Source organism: Pempheris klunzingeri, chromosome 6 (genome assembly GCF_042242105.1).
Source record: "Pempheris klunzingeri isolate RE-2024b chromosome 6, fPemKlu1.hap1, whole genome shotgun sequence".
In the NCBI taxonomy this organism is placed as follows: domain Eukaryota; kingdom Metazoa; phylum Chordata; class Actinopteri; order Acropomatiformes; family Pempheridae; genus Pempheris; species Pempheris klunzingeri.
Genome location: NC_092017.1, coordinates 14,818,807 through 14,838,417, shown reverse-complemented (window position 1 = coordinate 14,838,417; position 19,611 = coordinate 14,818,807). Strand labels below are relative to the sequence as shown.

The 19,611-nt window shown below is 41.1% G+C and overlaps 2 protein-coding genes across 8 annotated transcripts in view; both read right to left on the bottom strand.

Annotated features, from left to right (window-relative positions):
* Positions 1-9,921: 9,921 nt before the first annotated feature.
* use1 (unconventional SNARE in the ER 1 homolog (S. cerevisiae)) lies at positions 9,922-13,792 on the bottom strand. Its single transcript, XM_070832585.1, has 8 exons — positions 13,673-13,792; positions 12,959-13,008; positions 12,612-12,690; positions 12,172-12,324; positions 11,913-11,928; positions 11,785-11,815; positions 11,337-11,499; positions 9,922-10,673 (listed from the first exon to the last, which is right to left on the bottom strand). Exons 1-8 carry the CDS (start codon positions 13,769-13,771, stop codon positions 10,491-10,493), a joined length of 774 nt encoding a protein of 257 aa, XP_070688686.1. The 5' UTR covers positions 13,772-13,792; the 3' UTR covers positions 9,922-10,490.
* A 2,174-nt stretch (positions 13,793-15,966) lies between these two features.
* Positions 15,967-19,611, bottom strand: part of LOC139202278 (myosin IXB) — a 55,916-nt gene continuing 52,271 nt past the window's right edge. For 2 of the 7 annotated variants that reach the window (XM_070831681.1, XM_070831675.1), the window contains 4 exons: positions 19,445-19,495; positions 18,576-18,691; positions 18,342-18,481; positions 15,967-17,831 (listed from right to left, as the gene is read on the bottom strand). In XM_070831681.1, the coding sequence (XP_070687782.1) occupies positions 17,275-17,831; positions 18,342-18,481; positions 18,576-18,691; positions 19,445-19,495 (864 nt within the window). In that variant the 3' untranslated portion in view covers positions 15,967-17,274. Of the gene's footprint in view, positions 17,832-18,166; positions 18,221-18,329; positions 18,482-18,575; positions 18,692-19,444; positions 19,496-19,611 lie in introns of all 7 variants that reach the window. The other 5 variants (XM_070831674.1, XM_070831678.1, XM_070831679.1 and 2 more) reach the window with 4 other exon arrangements.

The following is a 19,611-nucleotide window of genomic DNA, read 5'->3' as shown; positions in this document are numbered from 1 at the left end:
GCAAGCTGGAATTATTGTAATGTAATGTCATTTGCTTTTGACAGAGTGCAAGTGTGTGTGTGTGTGTGTGTACGTGTGATGATTGCATGCCTGAAAGAGGCCGGCTGTGTGAGAGTACAGTGTGTCTAGTCACTATAAATAACCCCAGTTTGAAAACATGAGAGAAAAATAGCCCAAATTAGGACATAAATATTCATAGTCTGTGAAAAAATACCCAATCCAATCAAGCATGCAGGCTAAGATTAGACGGGTGATGATTAGGAACATGTTTAAAGTGTATCAGACATGTCTTTGCACTTAGTAAATGTTGATGTGTGCACCCAGCTTAATTTTCTGTAGGTTGTGGTCAAATGTTTACATGTGTTTGTCAGGGACACTTATTTCATGGCAGTCAATTAGTGCTGTGACACAATGTTTGCCACAAAACAAAACAAATATGGCAGTTTCTTTATATATATATATTTTGTGGGTCTTTTATGGTGATATTTGACGGGTCAAACATATACATGTGATTTACGGTATTGTATAATATTTATGCTGGGGGCATGGAAAGTTCTAAAGTGACATTTAACTTCATGTCTATGAACTTCCTGTCAGTGGTTATGATTCACAATAGTTGGTAACTTTTCCTCACCTGTATAAATGGGGCTTGTTTGACTGCATATATTAATTGAGCCACAGACGTCACAATGAAAGTCCAACGAGCTCAGCACAGTTCGGTGAAAGTGGATAATAGATTTAAGTCGCTTGGTCTATCTCAAAGCAACCTCAGGCCCCAGGATCATTAGTGAAAACAACAGTTTGTCAGTATAATGTGCTGGTAACTGCGGCCTCTTTGCCAAGGTTTGGAAGCAAACCCAAACTGTCACTCTTTGCTGACAGATAGTTGGTGCGGATGGTCGGACATAGTGTAAAACAAGCCTGCCATGATGTAGAAGTTGCAGGAACGCAGGTTCACTGTATTCATATTAGCAACTCTATTACAGACGAATTATTATTAACAATGCATCTCGATGATCTATGATTTAAACAATACGTAAACGATATAATAGTATCATAGTGATAATGAAAGTTTTGTAATGTGATGCAAAGCGGCCATAGCAACGGTTGATAAGGCTCATGGGTGATGACGCCGCTACAACTATGAAAGCAGACATATACTTAGAATTGAAGAAGAAATAATGCGGACTGATGAAATAAAGATAGGAAAGAAAATCCTGTGGTTAAATGTTGAGTAATCTAGCGGTTATAGTTAAAAAACAAATGTAAGATGAGAAATAACAGCACAGCTTCTGTGCCTATCAGGTTCTACAGAAGTCCTACGGACAGAAAAAGGACATGATATAGACACAAAAAGATGATCCCATAGAAAGGGACACGAAAAAAATGAGAAATTTGGGTCCACGGAGAAGAAAAGTCATGATATTGCCAAAGTCAGTAGGAATATGGCAGTCCATCCATGACTGATGTGGTGGACTGACCAACATTTTATTTGGTCTCAGATATAAAAGCGAGAGTGTTATTTGGCCACAATGACAGGAGGTATGTTTGGAGAAGAAGGGGTTACTATAAAAGCACTGTACTCACTGTTTAATCTAATTATTGTCTGTCTGGAAATATGAGGATTCCTGAAAAGACACATTTGGTTGAATCTGCCAATTCTGTCTATACATGTATAGTCTATATATGAGTCGACCAGAAATTTGTCAGTAGTTTGTTGATGGCGACCAAAACAGGCTGATTGAGGTGAAAAGGGCCATGCAGCTACCCACTAGAGGTCACTTTGTTATATTTTCACTTATGTTCTGCAGAAGTAATTATAATCCCAATACTGCCATAATTTGCATGTCCATTACAATCATATATAAACTTTGCAGACTTCAGCTTGCTTCAGTCTTTTTTCATGTTCTGCCATATGGATTTCCTGTGTGTTTGGAGTTGTCTGGCTGATAAGGATTGTTGCCGTATTTGAGCATCCCTGAACTATGATCAATAGCTCTGCCAGGGTTTTTCCATGGCCTATCACCTTCCTGGCTCTCAGACAACAGAAAGATCAGGGCTTTAACTCGTCTGAGTCACTCACAGACCAGTGAACTGATGTTAAACACCACAACCACACAATGAAAAAAAGCCAAGAGTGACAGGAGTAGAGTTTGAAGAGTAGAGCTCCTCACAACCCTCTCACAACCCTCTCCTCCCTGGTCCTGTGATGTTTTATTCAGCTGTAACATTTCTCTTCTTGTTGTGCCACAGTGTGAGATGGATGGAGACAGAGAGGGGGAGACGGGGGGGGTGGGGGTAGGGAGAGGTGAAGAGGTAAAGCTGGGTGAGAAGGCAGATGATGCAGGTAAATAACGGTTAGGTGGGGGAGACGTGGTCAGAGAGCAGAGAGGGAACGTAATATCAGTAACTGTTACGGGAGCAGTGGTGAAGGCCAGCGACACATTTACTGAGACTGTGCAGGAAAAACACCCCAAAAATCAAATGCAAAACATCTTCACCTGAACCAGCTGAGGAGCCAATAGTAACAGTATAAAATGTAATGCCTTTATTTAAGGCAATATTTTTTAATTCCAATTAATTTTAATGTTAATACTTTTGGATTTTTCCTTAAGTAAAAATTTAAAACCAGGATTTCTACACTGTGGTACTACTACTGTTACTTAAGTAGAATGTCTGAGTACTTCTTCCACTGCTAGATAACCTCAGTATGAGTATAGAGTTGTGGTGCAGGGACAATTTCACTAATTCTCAGTGAGATTTTGTCTCAGAAGTCTTTTATGTGTCACCAGTGGAGAGAGAAGTACTTTCATACCTAAATGATCAGAAGTAGCACTATTTATTATGCAGACAAACATGACTGTGATCATTTAATTGTTATATACAGTTGGATTATTGTTGCTGGTGTATTGACGTGGATGTGGCATTTTATTATTGTTATGTCAAGTAATCTTAACCACATTATTATATACTTAAAGCTGTAAGAATGCATCATATTTTCTAAACTGTTCATATGTTTGATGTGTAAAATCTTGAACTGCAAAGTAACTACAGCTGTCAGATAAAAAGTGCAATATTTCCCTCTGAGATGTAAGAAAAGAGTAACAGAAAATGGAAATACTTTAATACTATCAGGACAAGTTCCTCAAACATGTACTGAAGTGCAGTACTAAATGTCCGTTTATTGCTGGTTACTGCATAAATCTATTATCACTCAGTTATTTTATAATTACACCTATAATTCTGTTTCTGTGGTTTCCAACAATGCAACGCTCAAAACATGTTTAACATTTCCGTTGTGCAGCAGATGCAGTCCACTGCAGCAGATGCACACATTAAAGACAAGAAATCAAAGTGTAAAAGCTTAATGACTGCAGAGAGTCCTGGAGGTCAAACATCTTCACCCTGCAGGAGGATCGAGGCCGTTCACTCATTCATGAGGGATTTTGTTTGGCTCTAAAGCACAGTGCACGGTGCTGTGAGTGCAGTATTGAACTTTTTTTACACAAAAAAAACCTTCCACTCCAAATTCCCCAACATTGAATCTTGTCTTGCTGGTTTCCAGTAGTCTCTCACAAGAGCGGTGAAGATGCTCGCAATTGCACGAATCCTCTTCCCCGTCCTCCCCGCTGAGACATCCAGTCACTTAACAAGGCAGAAGAAACGGAGAAAGAAAGAATCAATACATGAGTACAAAGAGCTGGAGTCAGTCTGACAACCAAACAAGCAGCATCACTATTGATCTGCATTGGCTGGAATATGATGGATCAGAGAGGAGAGCAATGTCTGCTCCACTTTTACCCATGTGTGGGCAGGATTAGTGCACACAGAGCAGATATGAAAACTGAAAATATGACCGAACACAATATGTTGAATTTACAAAATATGGTTCTTTGCAACTGAGAAAGAATAATGTTACTGAAAACATAACATTCACTGTTTGGGCTGCATTTTCTCAGACGCTCCACTGACAAATAGTGACATGTTGTGGAAAACCTTGGAGAAGAAGAATTTTACCAAAATGTAGCACTTTTGTATTTGCATTTAATCACGGTCCATCTGGTTGGCCTTGACATACCAACCCAGTGGACAAAACATGCGATGAATGACGTTGTATCTACCCTTGAAAGAAACCTTGGTCTCAAACATCCTCACAAATAACATCTCAGCCAAGGATTCATCCATTTTATCAACACAATATTTTACACTCACACACAATAACAAAAATGTGATTATTTTAATGTCAAACTCAAAGCCAGTTTCATACAGTATGTTTTGGGTACATTTTGCAGCAATTTCGGTGTTTTTCTAAATTTGCATTTTCTAAAACCACATACAGGCACATACAGAGTGGGAAACTAGAAAGAAACCTGATAGATGAGAGCAAAAACTGAAAGATATAACACACACACACACACACACACACACACACACACACAGACACACACACACACACACACACACACACACACACACACACACACACACACACACACACACATATGCATACACACCCCTAATCTGCTACCCTGAGGAACTTCCCTTGTTCCAGGAGGGGCCCTGCACCTGCTGTGGCAGCTTGGGGCCTCCTGGGATGGAACGTTGAGGGGCCCCAGGAGAGGTTCGCCTGTTTCCCACATATCACACCCACATACCACCCCCACCCCTCAGGCCCCAGGACAAATCCCAGTCCTTGCACCAACCTCAGGCGCAACCCAAAGTCTCCAGTGCTGGGCTCTGCTCCTGCTTCATACTGTCTGCAACACCTTCACGTCCTTGACAGTTTTTACCCTCAAGGCCTCCTCCCTGTGTGAGCAGCGATTCCCAGTCAAAGGCTCCGTCTACTCAGACAAAAACAAGCGCTGCATCCAAGCCACCTGCAACCTCTTACCTCACTTCCACTCCCACCAGCGTGAAGGAATAGTTAGACTATTTGGGAAATATAATCATTCAATATAATCATTCACAAGAGTGAGTTCAGAGGATCATTACCACAGTCAACTCAATATGAAGCCACAGCCAGGAGCCAATTAGCTTAGTGTAGCTTAGTTTAGCAGGGAAACAGCTGGTCCAGCTGAAATCAGGCTGCAACTAATTTTCATTTCTGATTAATATAGCAATTTTTTTGTTGTTTGTTGTTGTTGTTATTAATCAATTAACCGTTTACTCTTGAAAAATGTGCATCTTAAGTTCCCAGAAACCAAAATGGCCTCTTCACATTACTTGTTTTGTTCGTTCATCAACTCAAACCCCCAAAATATCTGATTTAGTATAATATGAAGCAGCGAAAAAGCAAAAAAATCCTTATGTGAGAAGCTTGAACCACAGAAAATGGTGCACTATTGCTTGATGATGAACTTCATAAATAATCTATTAATCCCTCATCGAAATAGTCCCAGATTATTTTTCTCCCATTGATCGTTGCAGCTCTAGTCTTAAAATAAAAAAAATCCACCCACAAGCATCTGTAAAGTGTAAAAACTGTAAAGTTAATTCATAGAAAAACTTAAGTGTAAAGATGAGACCGACCGGCTGGAAGCAGTAACTTCCTTTGCTATAGGGTGTTTGTCTATAGCAAAAAGTGAGACAACAGTAAATTCTCATTTTTACAGGTTTAAAGGTTTTGTACAGATTAATCAAACAAGATAAATCATGTTAATGAGCGAGATTAAAGGGCTGGTACGTGGATTTTGTCTGGATAGAGCCAGGCTCACTGTTTCATTGTTTCCGGTCTTTATGCTAAACTAAGATAACCGGCTCTGGCTATCAAATGGCGAGCTATTCCTTACAGTGTCAAACCACAAAGCCTCCTGTACACCAGTAACACCAGAACCAGCCTGCTGGGACATTCTGAGTCACAATAAGGTGAAGGAGCAAAGAACCAAGAAATGAAGCCTCTGAGCATCAGCACTACCTGGGCTCTATACATCAAAGGCTGAGCAGAAATCATCAGGGAGTTTTTTTCTTCCACCGAGGACTCCTTCAGCCCTGCGCTGCCTGACAAATAGGCTGGAAGGTTCAGTGCATTAACCCATATGTTGACACTTGACTGCAAATACTGAGTTATAGAGGGCCAATAGGGGGCCGCAGGGAATGACATATGGCTCAGGTCTTTGGGGTGCAATAAACATACATGTATGCACAAGCAAAAACACACAGACACACATCAAAGATACAGCCAAGGAGGCGTTGTTATGGCCAGTTGATTTATCTGGTATTCACCTCTGAGTCGATAGTCTATGAAATCAACCTGGACTTCACCTTCTGCTGTCACAGACACCACGAGGTAGGCGAAAGTGGTGCTTCTAGATGCTTCAGCTACTTCAACCTTCCAGTAAGAGAGCTGCCACAACACAGCTGTCTGTCTGTGTGTGTGTGTGTGAGCGAGAGCTTTGAGAGGAACCCTCATTAGGGTGTTAAGACTAAGGAAGAGCCCCAGACACAACACCACCACACACAGACACGCAGAGATACAGAAACACGCAGGGAGGCCACTCCTGCCGAGGGAAACAGTAACGGCAAAATGAAAACAGAGAAACTTCCACAGCACCTGTGTAGACAAGAGAGATTAAGAGATTGGGAGCAAGAGTGGTGCAGCTGTGATCAGAGGACTCTGAAGTAAACACTGAAATCAACAAACTGAAGTCTGCAAAAAGTTTTACTGTTTTAATAAGAAAGCTATAAAACCACTCTTTGAATAAAGGTTAACTGCACCAAAATGAGTTTGGCGAATTGAAAACTTTCTAATATGCTAATAATATACAATATATAAGTGTTTGTGGGGAATAGAGTGATAGATTTTCTGTCTGACCTAAGAAGTGCTGGAAACTAAAAACTGGGAAATGAAATTATAAAAGCTGTGAACTGTAAACTGTATAATTGAGACATGGTGTGCGATCACCGTGTCTCAGTGACTTGGAGTAAAGAGAGAAGCAGATCAGTTATGTTTTCCATGAATGGGAGTATGTGTGCACTAGATAGTGACTCACATTATAAGCTTAATAGGTGCAGCCTTTTAAGCTCCCATTAGGTCACCAATATTACAACACCTTGAAACATTTGGCAAGAAGAAAAAAAACAGGAAAAAAAAAAAAAAAGAAAAGCCCTCTTTACCCTTTTGCTACCTCAAGGAGGTACATGGAAAAAAAGAAGAAAGAGAATAAAAGAAAAATCTCCTTCATCTCTGTAGGCAACCTAAATCCTCTCTGTAGCTGCAGCCAAAAACTAAATTAAAAAGACTGAAGTGTTGTGGTGTTTAAGAGGCGCAGCGCTGAGCTGAGCTGAGCTGAGCAGGGATGGAGCTCCTCTCATGCTTAACAATTTGTTCCTCCGCTCTCTGCTGTTTAGAAGGATCAAACCAATTAAAAACATACATCACACACACACGCCAACCCAAATGCCTAAATATACTCCAACCATCCTGCTACTAAATGATGATTCTTTGATTAATTGACTATTTTGCAAAACAAAAAGTGCATATTCTATTTGTTGCGGGTTAAATTATAAATTATAAAACAAGTACCTGACTAAAGATAGTCATATCATCATTTGTGATGAGAGCTATTTTTGGGAAAGATGCTGTTGGCTGGTGTTTATCCTTTTTTATTTTCCTTCCTCTTTAATAAACTATTAGGTCATCAATAAAGGCTTTTTAATCAGCAAACCTGGAGGACGCAAGTGTTAACAAACTCTTAATAAATGCATTTCAGTTCAGATCGTCTGCCGCCCATTTTTAGAGGGGAAGTGCTCAAACTGGTGCAGCCAGTGAACCAGAAATTCTTTTCTTATTAATGGTTCACAACTGATCCATAAAGCACTGGAAAATGATTTATTAACCATTAACATCCAGTGTTGGAAAAGGTACAAAGATTTATTTAAGTAAACGTTGTAAATACTCAGTTACAAAAATATTATCGACAAAATGTACTTAAACTATCATATCTAAAAATAAGATTGTCAGCATGTTATATATTATTTGATTCATATTATTATCATAATTAATTATGTATTTCTGTGTAGCTAGTTTTGAATATGTTGGGTAGTTTGAATACTTAATTCTACAACAATGCATTGAAGTCAGAAGGTTGACTTAATAGAGTAGAGTAAGTTAACAGTAACTATATCAATCAAATAAATATAAATCCAAAATGAAATGTATAACCTCTTTATAAAGGTTGTCTTATTACATCATGGCACTGAATTTACAGCCCACCCTTTCTGAGCATAGTGTCGAACACTATTTTCAGATCGTCCCTGTGGGAAAAGAGCGCAGGAAGGAACCCATTCAGGTTTCCTGGGTCAGAAGTTAAAAGCTCCATGAATGAGCCCCACACATCTCCAGGCCGAATATAGGAACTCGCACTTAACACGTCCCAGACTCTGCAGTCTGTGTAGGAAAATAAAGCGAAACAGTCTGCTACAGCTCATGGGATAATACAACCATAATGAACATGAGAAACCACACCGCTGGTGAAGTCATGTAGTGTAGTCTCTGTTCAAAAGCAGAGCTGCAGCCTCAGAGAGCAGATCACAGCATTAGCAAAGGCCTGAGAATGCAGTCAAAAACAGCTGTGATTAAACTGAGGGATGACGATCCTCAACAGTGACACAACCTCATTTGGTCTCCTGGTGGCTTGCATACCTCGGCTTCCAGCTGGCAATATACCCCCAGGGATCCTAAAATACACGGCAGGCCAGGCCTCGACCCAGCCAGCCAGCCAGCCGTGAGGTGGGGCAGCAGCCAGGGAGAGGGGAGCGAGGAAGGGCCAGGGGGCAGAGTTGCAAGCCTGGACAAGCCAGTCAGCTCCACAGGCCTCAGATGACAGCGAGACTGACAACACAAAAGGAATGTTAACCTGCTGGAAGCCCTTTCGGTGTGTCTGCTTGCATGAAAAATTCATTTTCAGGGCAGCGATTCCCAAATGTCAGCAGGCTAAATTAAGTAGGAACAAAAGCTGACAAAGGCACAGATGACCCAGAGTCACATTATAGTCGGCGTGTGCTTTTTCTGTGGCCAACTGCCTTTATTTAGCCATACTTCAATCCTCAGATCACTGCTAAATGAGTAGCGGGGTTAAATTAGGATTCATGGCTTGATCAGGCCATCAGGGTCATGGAGGTCATTGTGTGTTCATATTCTTTGGATGTGACTGACACACTCTGGCCACGTGAAGTCACTGCATGAGTCATTTTCAAAACAACAGAGGGCGCAGTTTGGTGTTTTAGTTCATGAAGAAAGGTCACACACACACACAGCCTTCATAACACACATACAGTACTCACAATTATTATGCCAAAACTATTACAGGGAAGTGGTTGTAATCAAACGTCTTCATACTCTCTGGATTTCAGGTCTTTCTATCCTTTACACACAGCTGCTGCTCTAAATGATTTGGGAAGGTTTCTACGGCTGTACAGTCATTTAATGAGAACAAAATCATATGTCATCAACATCAGCAGCAGCCTCAGCAGTCACCAACACAACAAGCATCATAACCTGAATCAACCGCCAGAACGTACGGACTCTTAAACAACGAACAGGACTGAGGATATCACTCATATGAGGAGCAGTGAACTAAAAAACAAACGGCACAAAGCTCTGAACGATGAATGTTTCCAAAACTTAACTAGAAGATGAAAAATTACAGGGAAATCACTTTTGTAATATGTTTCATTTTAGCGGGACACATTTATACTCTTCTATAGCTCCTCCTGTGGACACTCATGAGTGGAGGCTGAGATAGAAGCAGATAATGTGGAGAAATATTATAAAATATGTCGTCATGGGAGGAGTTATAACTGCTGACAAATACTCCTCACTAACAAACACTTCAAAAATGTCTTTATAGCTGCATACAACTACATCATAGTGTGTTATGACTCATTCATTAAACAGTTATAGAGTGGTAATAAATGCTAAACAGAGGATGTTAAAGTGTTTCCGAAAAATTTGAAGTTTTAGAACATCCACAGCTATTCAGTTATTTCAATAGAGTGTCACAGCTGTGGCTAATATGCAGTAGATGGTGGACGGCTCATGAACACTTTCAGATGTATGCATGGGGAAAAGGACTCTCTCGATCATACTGACTGTAGCCAATACATAAAGCACATAAATGTATCGAATGGCTAGTAGCCTACCTGATGAGGGTTTACAATAATTAAGGCTCAGTCTGGGCATTAAGACTATGCTGCTGCTCCTAAAGGACCCCCAAACAAGACGCTCTTCACCTCGACTCCTGAACCGTTCTGTTTAAAAAAAAGGAATACCGATGCTTCAAACAACATTTTAAACATTCCTGATTAGAGGAAGAATTTCAGTTTCAAAAGTGCAAATGTTTCAGTTCGTCAAACTGTGTTGTTTTGGTTCTGACCGCTACTGATCCGTATCACCGCACAGACATGCCGTATAGATCTATGAGGCCTATGTAGTTACTGCTCAGTAAACACCAGAGGCTGCAGCGCTAAGAGTTCAGGGTTGTAGACGGTCATCATCGGAGTCTGGGGAAGATCCTGATGAAGAGGATCATGCTGATAAAGGTGAAGGAGACCAGGATGAGCATTAGCCACAGCAGCCAGTTGACGGACTTCTTGGTGTGCTGCTCCAGTCGCTCTGACTCCGTCTTCAGCTTCTCAAAGTTCAGGTCCGCCTGACGCATCGACTGGCTCAGAGTCTGGGAGGGAGAGGGTGATAAATTAAACAGTCAGCCTTCTAAAAAGGGAAAATGGCTCTTATTCCAACACACCTAGACAAGTCATTTATTATGGTTCACAGGTTGTGAATGTTACTTGTCTTATATTGCCCACTTGTGGTCAGAATTAGCAGACACATTTGGCTTCGGGAGGACATAATGTTTGGGGAAAAGACACAAACTCAAACCTAATAAACACACAGAGAATGAGAAAATCTGAAATGATAAAACATGCTGGCAAAAAGTTAACATTGCTTAGTGGTAATGGTAAAACTGATTAAAAAAAATGGGAAATGTATAAAAAAATAAACTATTAATGAGCAACTAGTGAATCACAACTTTTCTCATTTCGATATGTTCAGTAAAAGCTCCCCCAGGTGTTTTTAAAACATGTCTCTTTCAGAAAAGAACTACAGCACCCATCCTGACCTGATCACACTATGTCAGCCAGTCACAGTTTGTATCAAACAAGTTCCTCACTGGCTACCCGTCACACCGACTCACTACAAAGCAGTGGCTTCTCAACATCTGAGCTTATTTACAAGTCTGAAATTTAATCGCTCCTTTGGAGATTTTATAAACCCTGGTGTTGTAAATACAGTGTGGTTGCAGCACACAGCATCATGAACACTGTTATCCTGTTACCTGGTTGTCCTGTTTGATGATGTTCTGTGCTGCCAGAGTGTTGTTCTTTAAGTTTCGGGCCAGGTTGAGCATGTCCTCGGCAAGTTTCTCCTGCAAGTTGTGGTGGTGCTGCAGGACGGCCTCCAGCTCAGCAGCAGACTGACGCTCATCCAGAGGAAGGCCTCTGCACAAGGAGGGACAGCCTGTTTAAGGCTCTTATCCATAGTCACGAGAAAAAGCTGTGGTTTGCCAACTTTTCAAAGCATTTAGCAGTGAGGAGCGACACCTAAATGATTATGATGGTGATGCTACACAGACACACATGAAGCATGAAGCAGTAAATGACACATTCATGATTCTATAGAGCTGGGAATGAGCCTGAACTTTTCAGAAGCAATCGCTTGTTGTCAAGATCTTATATGAAGATAAATACAGAGGCAGGGACGAGAAATAAGATGTACAGCTTTACCTTCTGTTTCGTAACTCTGTTTCTGATTTACCTGTAGAAAGGAAAGGAGAACAAATATATCAGGTGGCATTTTTCAGTGGCGATACCGAAGTTAGGTCTCCTTTGAATTAAAAAAAAACATTTTGTACCTTTGCCCGACAAACCCTGTAAAGACACAAAGGGAGAAAATGTGAGAATTGGAATTTTTAAATCTGGTTTTACCAAACCTTTAAGCATTTCATTAGAAGAGCCCAAGTGATAATATTAGTTGAAAGCTAAAATAAAGTCTTTAGCCTCTTGGAGCCAAAATGCCCAACTGTGAAACAGAACACCATTTATAAATTAACTACCAGCTGGAGGTGAAATCAGTCATGCGACAGAAGCTCAACAGTGTATGTCTCATCGTACCGTGCCAAGCAGCTCGTCCCTCATATCTCCTGTGCACCGGGCCTTCGTCTGCATGTGGACAGTTTTGGAAGCAGACATCCTCTCATTAGCTATTGTGGGTGTTCTCCCGGGGGCGAGGAATTGGTTAGCTAAGGCTTTTTCTGTTGGTGAAGACTGAATGAGAACAGGAGAGACAGGAGATCAGAAAACGAGACAAAAACTTAAGAGACCAATAGAAATAAGTCTACAGAAGAAGTGACTGTTCCATGTTTTTAGGTATCTTAGATGGTAGGTGGTAGATGGTGATACGGTTCAGACAACAAAAAAGACACACAGAAAATGACTACTGTCGTAAACACTGCCATAAATATGAAACTAACGATAACATGCAGACATGAGCATGTGATATGAAAAAAGCCTTAATCTTGAAAGTGATGGATTTGTAAAATATTACCACTGACCAGTTTCTCTGCCTCTAGAAGTCCTTTCAGAAAATCTACTTTTCTTGTATATTCAGTCAGTACTTCTGGTGTAGGTTTGCTGGAAAAGACACAAGTTGTTATTGAATAACAGTATTATTAAACCTATCTAGAAATCAATAACATGACCAGCACAAAGCTCTACTGTTCAAAAACATTTTAAAAAGTACATAAGAGATCTGCTTGTGTCAGAAGGCTGAGTGGTTTGCAGGTGTTAGAAGTCTTCAGACTTCAGGAAACATTTGAGTGCAGCTCTTTAATGTAGCAGATTTGCGTGTTACAGGTTAGCAATAATGAAAACACTAAGATACATGAAAGGGAGATGTTACCTCTGGCTTTTCCTCAGAGCCGCCAACATCTCCTCCAGGGCACCAACATACTGGAGAAAACCCAAACAGTGATGGTACATGTTAGGAGACATTTTTATGGATGATGAAATAGAAGAGAACTTGATCGAATGTATAAATAAGTAAATACTATGACTGTGCCACCTAGAAATTAAGTTGGTTGCAGCGATGAACATCACAGTGGCATACAACGTCTCTAATGTCTAAGTGACACTGAATAATGTCTAAGTAACACAAAAGAATGTGAAAACAAGACATTATATAACCAGGACTATGATAAACTCTATTAATGTGAGATGGCTCTACCGAATGCACTGATTACATAAGTGTCAATAAGAGACTGAAGCTACTATCCTCTATGTATGTGTCTTATAAGATGTCTGCAATATTTTAATGTGTTTTAATGTGTAATATACGTGACTAATTGCTGTAGAGGTCGTACAATGATGAAACTTGGCAAGCTTAAACATTCTACAAGTCCACACACTATACACTAGTTAAATGTGTTTTTAATGTGTTTAATGTCACTTAAAAGGTACCTTGTAATAAAATACTCAGTGACGACGTGGCTAAAAGCCCGGCTGCTCACAGCTGCAGCTAACAACAACAACATGCTACATGCTAGCTTTAGCCAACGAAGGTCGGAGAAAAACAGCGCTGAACAGAAACATTCACTCCGTATTTATGATGTCCTACCTTTTCTAGTCTCCACTCAGCTTCCCCTCGTTTCTCCGACGCTATAGACTCACAGCGGGACAATAATCTGATGAAATTGATTTCTAATCTAGAAGCCATGTTTGAAGCTGACACACGGTCGCAGAAGTATGACGTCAAGCGGCGCAGAGAATGACATAGTGAAACGTCACAGTAAACTGCCCAACCAGCATCGGAGTGGATCTCAGGTCAGATATACGTCATCCAGAGTAGCCGTCATAATCACGCGTCCTTTTGGGGGGAAACAATCCCACGTTGACGTCCACACTTAAACAAGCTCATTTAAATTGATAACGCTCTGCCAAAGGGATGCTGTGAAGTTGGTGGCACCAGGATCGTTTCTTCAAGTCATTTATCAAGTAATTCTGCTCTATTAGCCTTGTTTTGTACTGCTGTTTTACATTTAAGTCTACGGCAAGTGTCCTGGAAAACAACCGAAGACTAAATTAGACAAAAAACTAAACTGAAAAGTAAACTTAAGTCCCATACTTTCGGCCAATCAGATTGGTTCTTTCTTTCTGCCAATCAGAGAGACCCTTAGTTTTGGCCAATCAGAGAGTCGCTTGCTTTCACCCAATCAGAGTGCTTCTCTCTTTCAGCAAGTCGATCTGATCGATATTTATAACAACAGTAAATTCATAGCTAATACAGTGGTGTCAACCTGTATTTTACCTCTGAAAGACTTGTAATACTGTATAAATGTAAATGAAGGTTACTTAAACATGTCATTTAATTTGTTTAATTTGCAGAAGCCACCAAACTTTTTAAGGTTCAGATGTTAATAAAACAACACACTATTCATGGGTCATTTGTACTTTATACTGTATACACCTTTAATCTTTACTAGATGTTATGTATTTGCTGTTAGGTAGTTTTTTAAAATTTATTTCTTTATTTCCTTTGGAGGTAATTATTGCGCTGAACTATAACCACTGTTCACACGTGGAACGCTCATACAGGTGATTTCAATAGTTTTTCTTAGAGCGCTTATCAGCTCCTGTATGAGCTTTGGTGCACCTGCTAGGGACAAATTACACCTTTATTGTTTTATCAATGAATCAAACAAAAAAGAAAAAAGACGTGAGAAGGCCCAAGGGAAAAGCAGTTTTCTTTTGTAAAGCAATTTTCTGCTGTTTATAATCTCACTTGATCTCAATTACAAAAAAAGTACACTGGCCAACTTGCTAAGTGAGTAGGAATACAATGAAATGATATAAACTTTAACTTGACTAACTTGGATGAGAGCAGCTTCAAACAAACATTTAAAGCAGCACTCTCCTGAATTTTCATCAGTTTATCTTCTGTGGCTCTGACAGACCTTCATTACTTCACTTATTGATAGAAAAGAAGTAATTCTTACATTAGGGCATACCTGTTGATCCTGAAGGGTGGTTCTCTTTCTCTCTCGTGTGTTTCCCAAAATGTCTTCCTGTGTTCAAGGTGCATTTATTTCCACCTTGTGCATGAAATGTGATACGTAGAAACAGTTATATTTGCTTTGTCTGTTCTCTAGCAGGTCTCAGTAAAATCTAACATTTAAAAAAAAATGAGGTGGGTACACGGTCAAATGGCAACATGGTGCAGTAATGATGATAATGATTTTGAAAAAGGTGAGCTTCTCTCTGTACAGCAGACAGGCCTGATATTTTCTCTTTCTCACTGTCCTCAATCCTCCATTTACCTTATTTAAACAGCCAAACCTCTGTTTAGGCCACAGTTAATATAACTATATCCATATATCCACCTTTCTAAGTTAATATTATGACGGTACTTTTACTCTTTTACTTGGAAAACTTTTCACTGCAGACATCAAATTAAATGGATAAAGATCTTCAAAACAACAGCAAAGACTTCCATCCTGTGATTATTCCTTTAGATTCGACATAGCTGTTAAACTTACCGACACTTTCAATGACACCATTTGTGTTACAAAGACTCTCCTGTGTGACGGCGTATCCAAGAATCCAAATTCAGAAACACGACACACAGATTCAGCTGTAAAAACTGCAAGACTTCAGTAACATTCAGGAGCTGCTCTTCCGTCTAAATATGGAGATTAAATTAATTTTTAATTAATTTGTGAACGTGTTATAGACTACATTCATATTTCTTGTCAGAATATTGGTGTTAATGGGCTAAGAGATCAAATTATGGGGAATCTATAACTCTAATGGTTTATATTTAGTTCTGTACATAAAAAAGTACCTGCATATTCTTTCCATCTTGTATGAAGCCTGAGAAACTTTCTGAGTGAATCTGATCAAAACACACAGATGTTACAAGCATCATGTTCTGTATTGTCACGTTAATACTAATAACCATTACAGCTCACGTCATTCAGACCCAAACATACACTCTCTGTTACACATTACACATCAGAACATCATCCTCAGTATCCAGACAAACTAACAGACATCATCCAACAGCAGTCAGAGAGGAACATTAGTATTACATTTCATACAAAGTTGGCCAGCGCTGTACTTCAGCAGAATCTGCTCCTTATGGGACCGTTTACTTTGAATGGCAGGTTCGGCACAGCGGAGTGAAGCCAAGTTCGTTTTAGAAAGGGTGCGGCGTGTTCAATTACTTCGGGGCTTTACAGACGTCGTGGCGCGGCTGTTGCATCGAGGCTGACTTTGTGTTTTTGCTGTTTCAAAGGAAAAAGTGGCGTGTGCTGCTCCCATTTCCCTTTGCTACGTGAGGCAATGACTTCCTATCAGGGGTTTGTTGTGCGGTAGGTGGGAAAGTGGTAAAGGTGGAAAGACAGACACCGTTGTCCATTGCAGCTGTTGAGACGAGGCAGCTACACAACAGTCACATTGTGCATGTTTACCGTAGGTCCTCTTTTAAAACATGTCATGTCGGTTCAGTACAATAAGCATAGAAGTCTGAGACAAAGGTACCCTCTCATTATCCCAAATAACCCTCCCTCCCTCTGCGAGTGCTGTCCTTAACACGACAGGAGAAATTAACTTTGTCAACTTACTGTACATTACCAAGGCACTAGCTAACATTTCAGTGAGCATGTTTGGCTCATTAGGAGAACTAAGAAATGAAAAGTGCGGCTGGAACTTGCAATATTTCCTTGAATTAGCACAAATTTGTTTAAAAAAAACAAGAAAAAGAAAAAGAATTGCTGGTCCGTCATTATGAGGCTACAGAAAAGACGCCTCTGTCCCAACTGAATTCATCAACAGTAACCACAATATATTAAAATGGTAGAAAAGGTGCTTGGCAACATCATGTCCAGTTATTTTCACTGTCACAGAGAACTACAAGACTTCAGACACATTTGCAGTTTCTTGATTGGTTCCCACTAACAACAGCAACTGGAACAGCCTCCATTTTGTGTCACTACTGGTGAAATGTGTAGATCCACTGTGGATGCCGCACATGTCATCATGTTTATCATGTTCAGGTCATGTTCCTCTACTGTGATTCTTGATTCTTATCCTCTCTCGGCTCTCTACAACCCATCGTTGTCCTCTGTCTCAACTCTGAATGTCATCTGTATTCATTTCCTTTTGTCCTTTCAGAGGTTGCTGCCCACAAACCTCTTCACCTCTCTGTCTTCTCTGTTCTGGTCAGATTTCATCGTCCATAAAAGGTATGTCCGGGTCAGAAAAACGTCTCTGGCCCTTCGAGGCTTTTGTGTCAGGGAGCCGGTGCTGAGGAGTGGGTGTTACCATGGAAATGGAGGACGAAGAAGAGGAAGTGGAGGGAGGGCAGGAGGAAAAGTGCAACAACAGGTCACACTCGGGGTTGTCGATGTACAGGGACTGGGTGCTGTCTTTACGGCGGCCGGGCTGCTCTCTTCTCCTGACCAAGTACTTTAAGGCTCGATTTTCAGGAGAGGTGCGAGTCTGAGCGGGACTCGAGGCTGCAGACTGGGAGAGGACACCTGGGGGGAGTTTAACTGTGTCTGGGATGATGGGATTGCGGCGTTTCAGCAGATGCCTGAGGGTGGCGTTTGAGGATTCGGAGGTTGAAGAAGCGCAGCTGGACACAGACGAGGTGGAGCTAGCAGGGGTGAGACTTAGCAGAGAGACGCGTCCACCGGTGACTTTGGGTCGCTGGGCCAGGTCTGCTGGTTTGGGTGGACACACCGGCTTGTACCTCCTCAGCTGGCAACTACCTCGTCCTGGAAGAGAGGGAGGGAAGACGAAGAGTTGAGGAAAAGGAAGAGAAACATTAGGCTACTCAAAGCTACAAATAATCCTGAGAGGGGGAGGACCAATGGAAGATCATGCAGCCATGTTATCTACCAAAAATGATGTTCAGTGAGGCACAATCAGGCAAACAAGATTGGATATGTTGTGCCAACTGTACATTCAATTAATTTGGATGAGGTTTGAGCATGATTCTGTGCCACACATGCATGTTCATGCATACATGGGGGTGCGGACATATGCACACACACACACACACACACACAGACACACACACACACACACACAGGGTTGCTGTTCCTCCGACCTGCTTAGTTACAGAGCAGACGTCACCGCCCCCATCACCATCACTGGTCCAGACCTGCACCACAAAAAACAGGAAGGGCCCAACCCAGTGGCCCCGTGGTCTGGTCAGAAACCCACAGGTGAGTGAGAGAAACGGGCAGAAGGAAGGAGAGCCCAGACTGTACCTTTATACTGACCATCAGGCTCTGAGATGTGAACAGAGGAGCGCTGCTGCTCGTCCAGAAGACTCTCGGAGCTCAGCGAGGCTTCGGAGTCTAAGTTCTCCTGGTCCGAACCGGGCTGTTCCATCTCTGGCAGTCGGCAGGCCAGATCCTCTCTACAGAGACACAGATGACATCAGAGGAATGAGAGACCGGAGAGGGACGCTACACCATGATGGACAGAGAAAATGATACAGAAAGCATTGTTACTTCTCCTGTTTGATGGACTTGATGCGTTCCACCAAGTTCTTCTCAGCCTCCGTGTCTGAGTCCAGAGGCTCGTTCTCAGGGACGACGCTGAGATCAGAGCTGACCTTCTCATGCACCTGCACAAGACAGAACATCACGGGTTGATACCTCAACCAACTCAACTTAAAATGTCTATTGTGTAATTGCTATATAAATCTAATTATTCATATATTAATTACACAATAAACACAAGTGGCCATGAAATTCACGTGACTTTGACTCAGATCTGAAATTGACTCTAGATGTTGTTAGTGAGGAAAAGAGAAGAGGCTGGAATGAGTCTGTAGCATTCATGCATCTGCACATCATTCCTGCAGCACCCAGGGCAGTAAAAACAAATGCTATGAAAACAACAGAACAGTACTGGTGTAAGGGGTTTACATATGCAAACAGTTCATTTTGAGCTATGATAAAAGTTAAAAGACCATAATCCAGAAAAACCTCAACAACAAATGCAACATGACTTTCAGAGCTTTGTGGTCTTCTTTTAATAAAACAAGACAAGACAAAAATAAAGCTTTGCAAGTCTCACCATTGTCAAACCGCACACTTTCGATAAGACAAGAATAAAAGTATTGTTATGAAACCAACCCAGAACCATCTTGTCCTCTCATAAAGAGGACAAGAAGAACAGCAAACAGCAACATGCAACCTACGAACAGTTAGTAAGGAAGAGTAAAAGGGATTATGGCCAAAAACAAACAAAAACCAGCCAAGAGCATCACCCACATCTAACATGCCATGCACAGGTGCTTCTGCATGGCACCCCGCTACATGTACACACTACAACCACTAGATCTACTGTACTAGGAGAGCTCGGTGATACATACCACCGCTCCTTTGTAAGGAGCTGAGAACCTGAGAGGTAAATGCCAGAAGAGCTAAAGAGAGACAAGGAACATCGGCCACGTTGCGGTTATTGTATGATTTTAATGATGAAGGAAAATGTCACCAACTAATAAAGCTGTATGTGAGAGTATGATATAATAAGAAATCA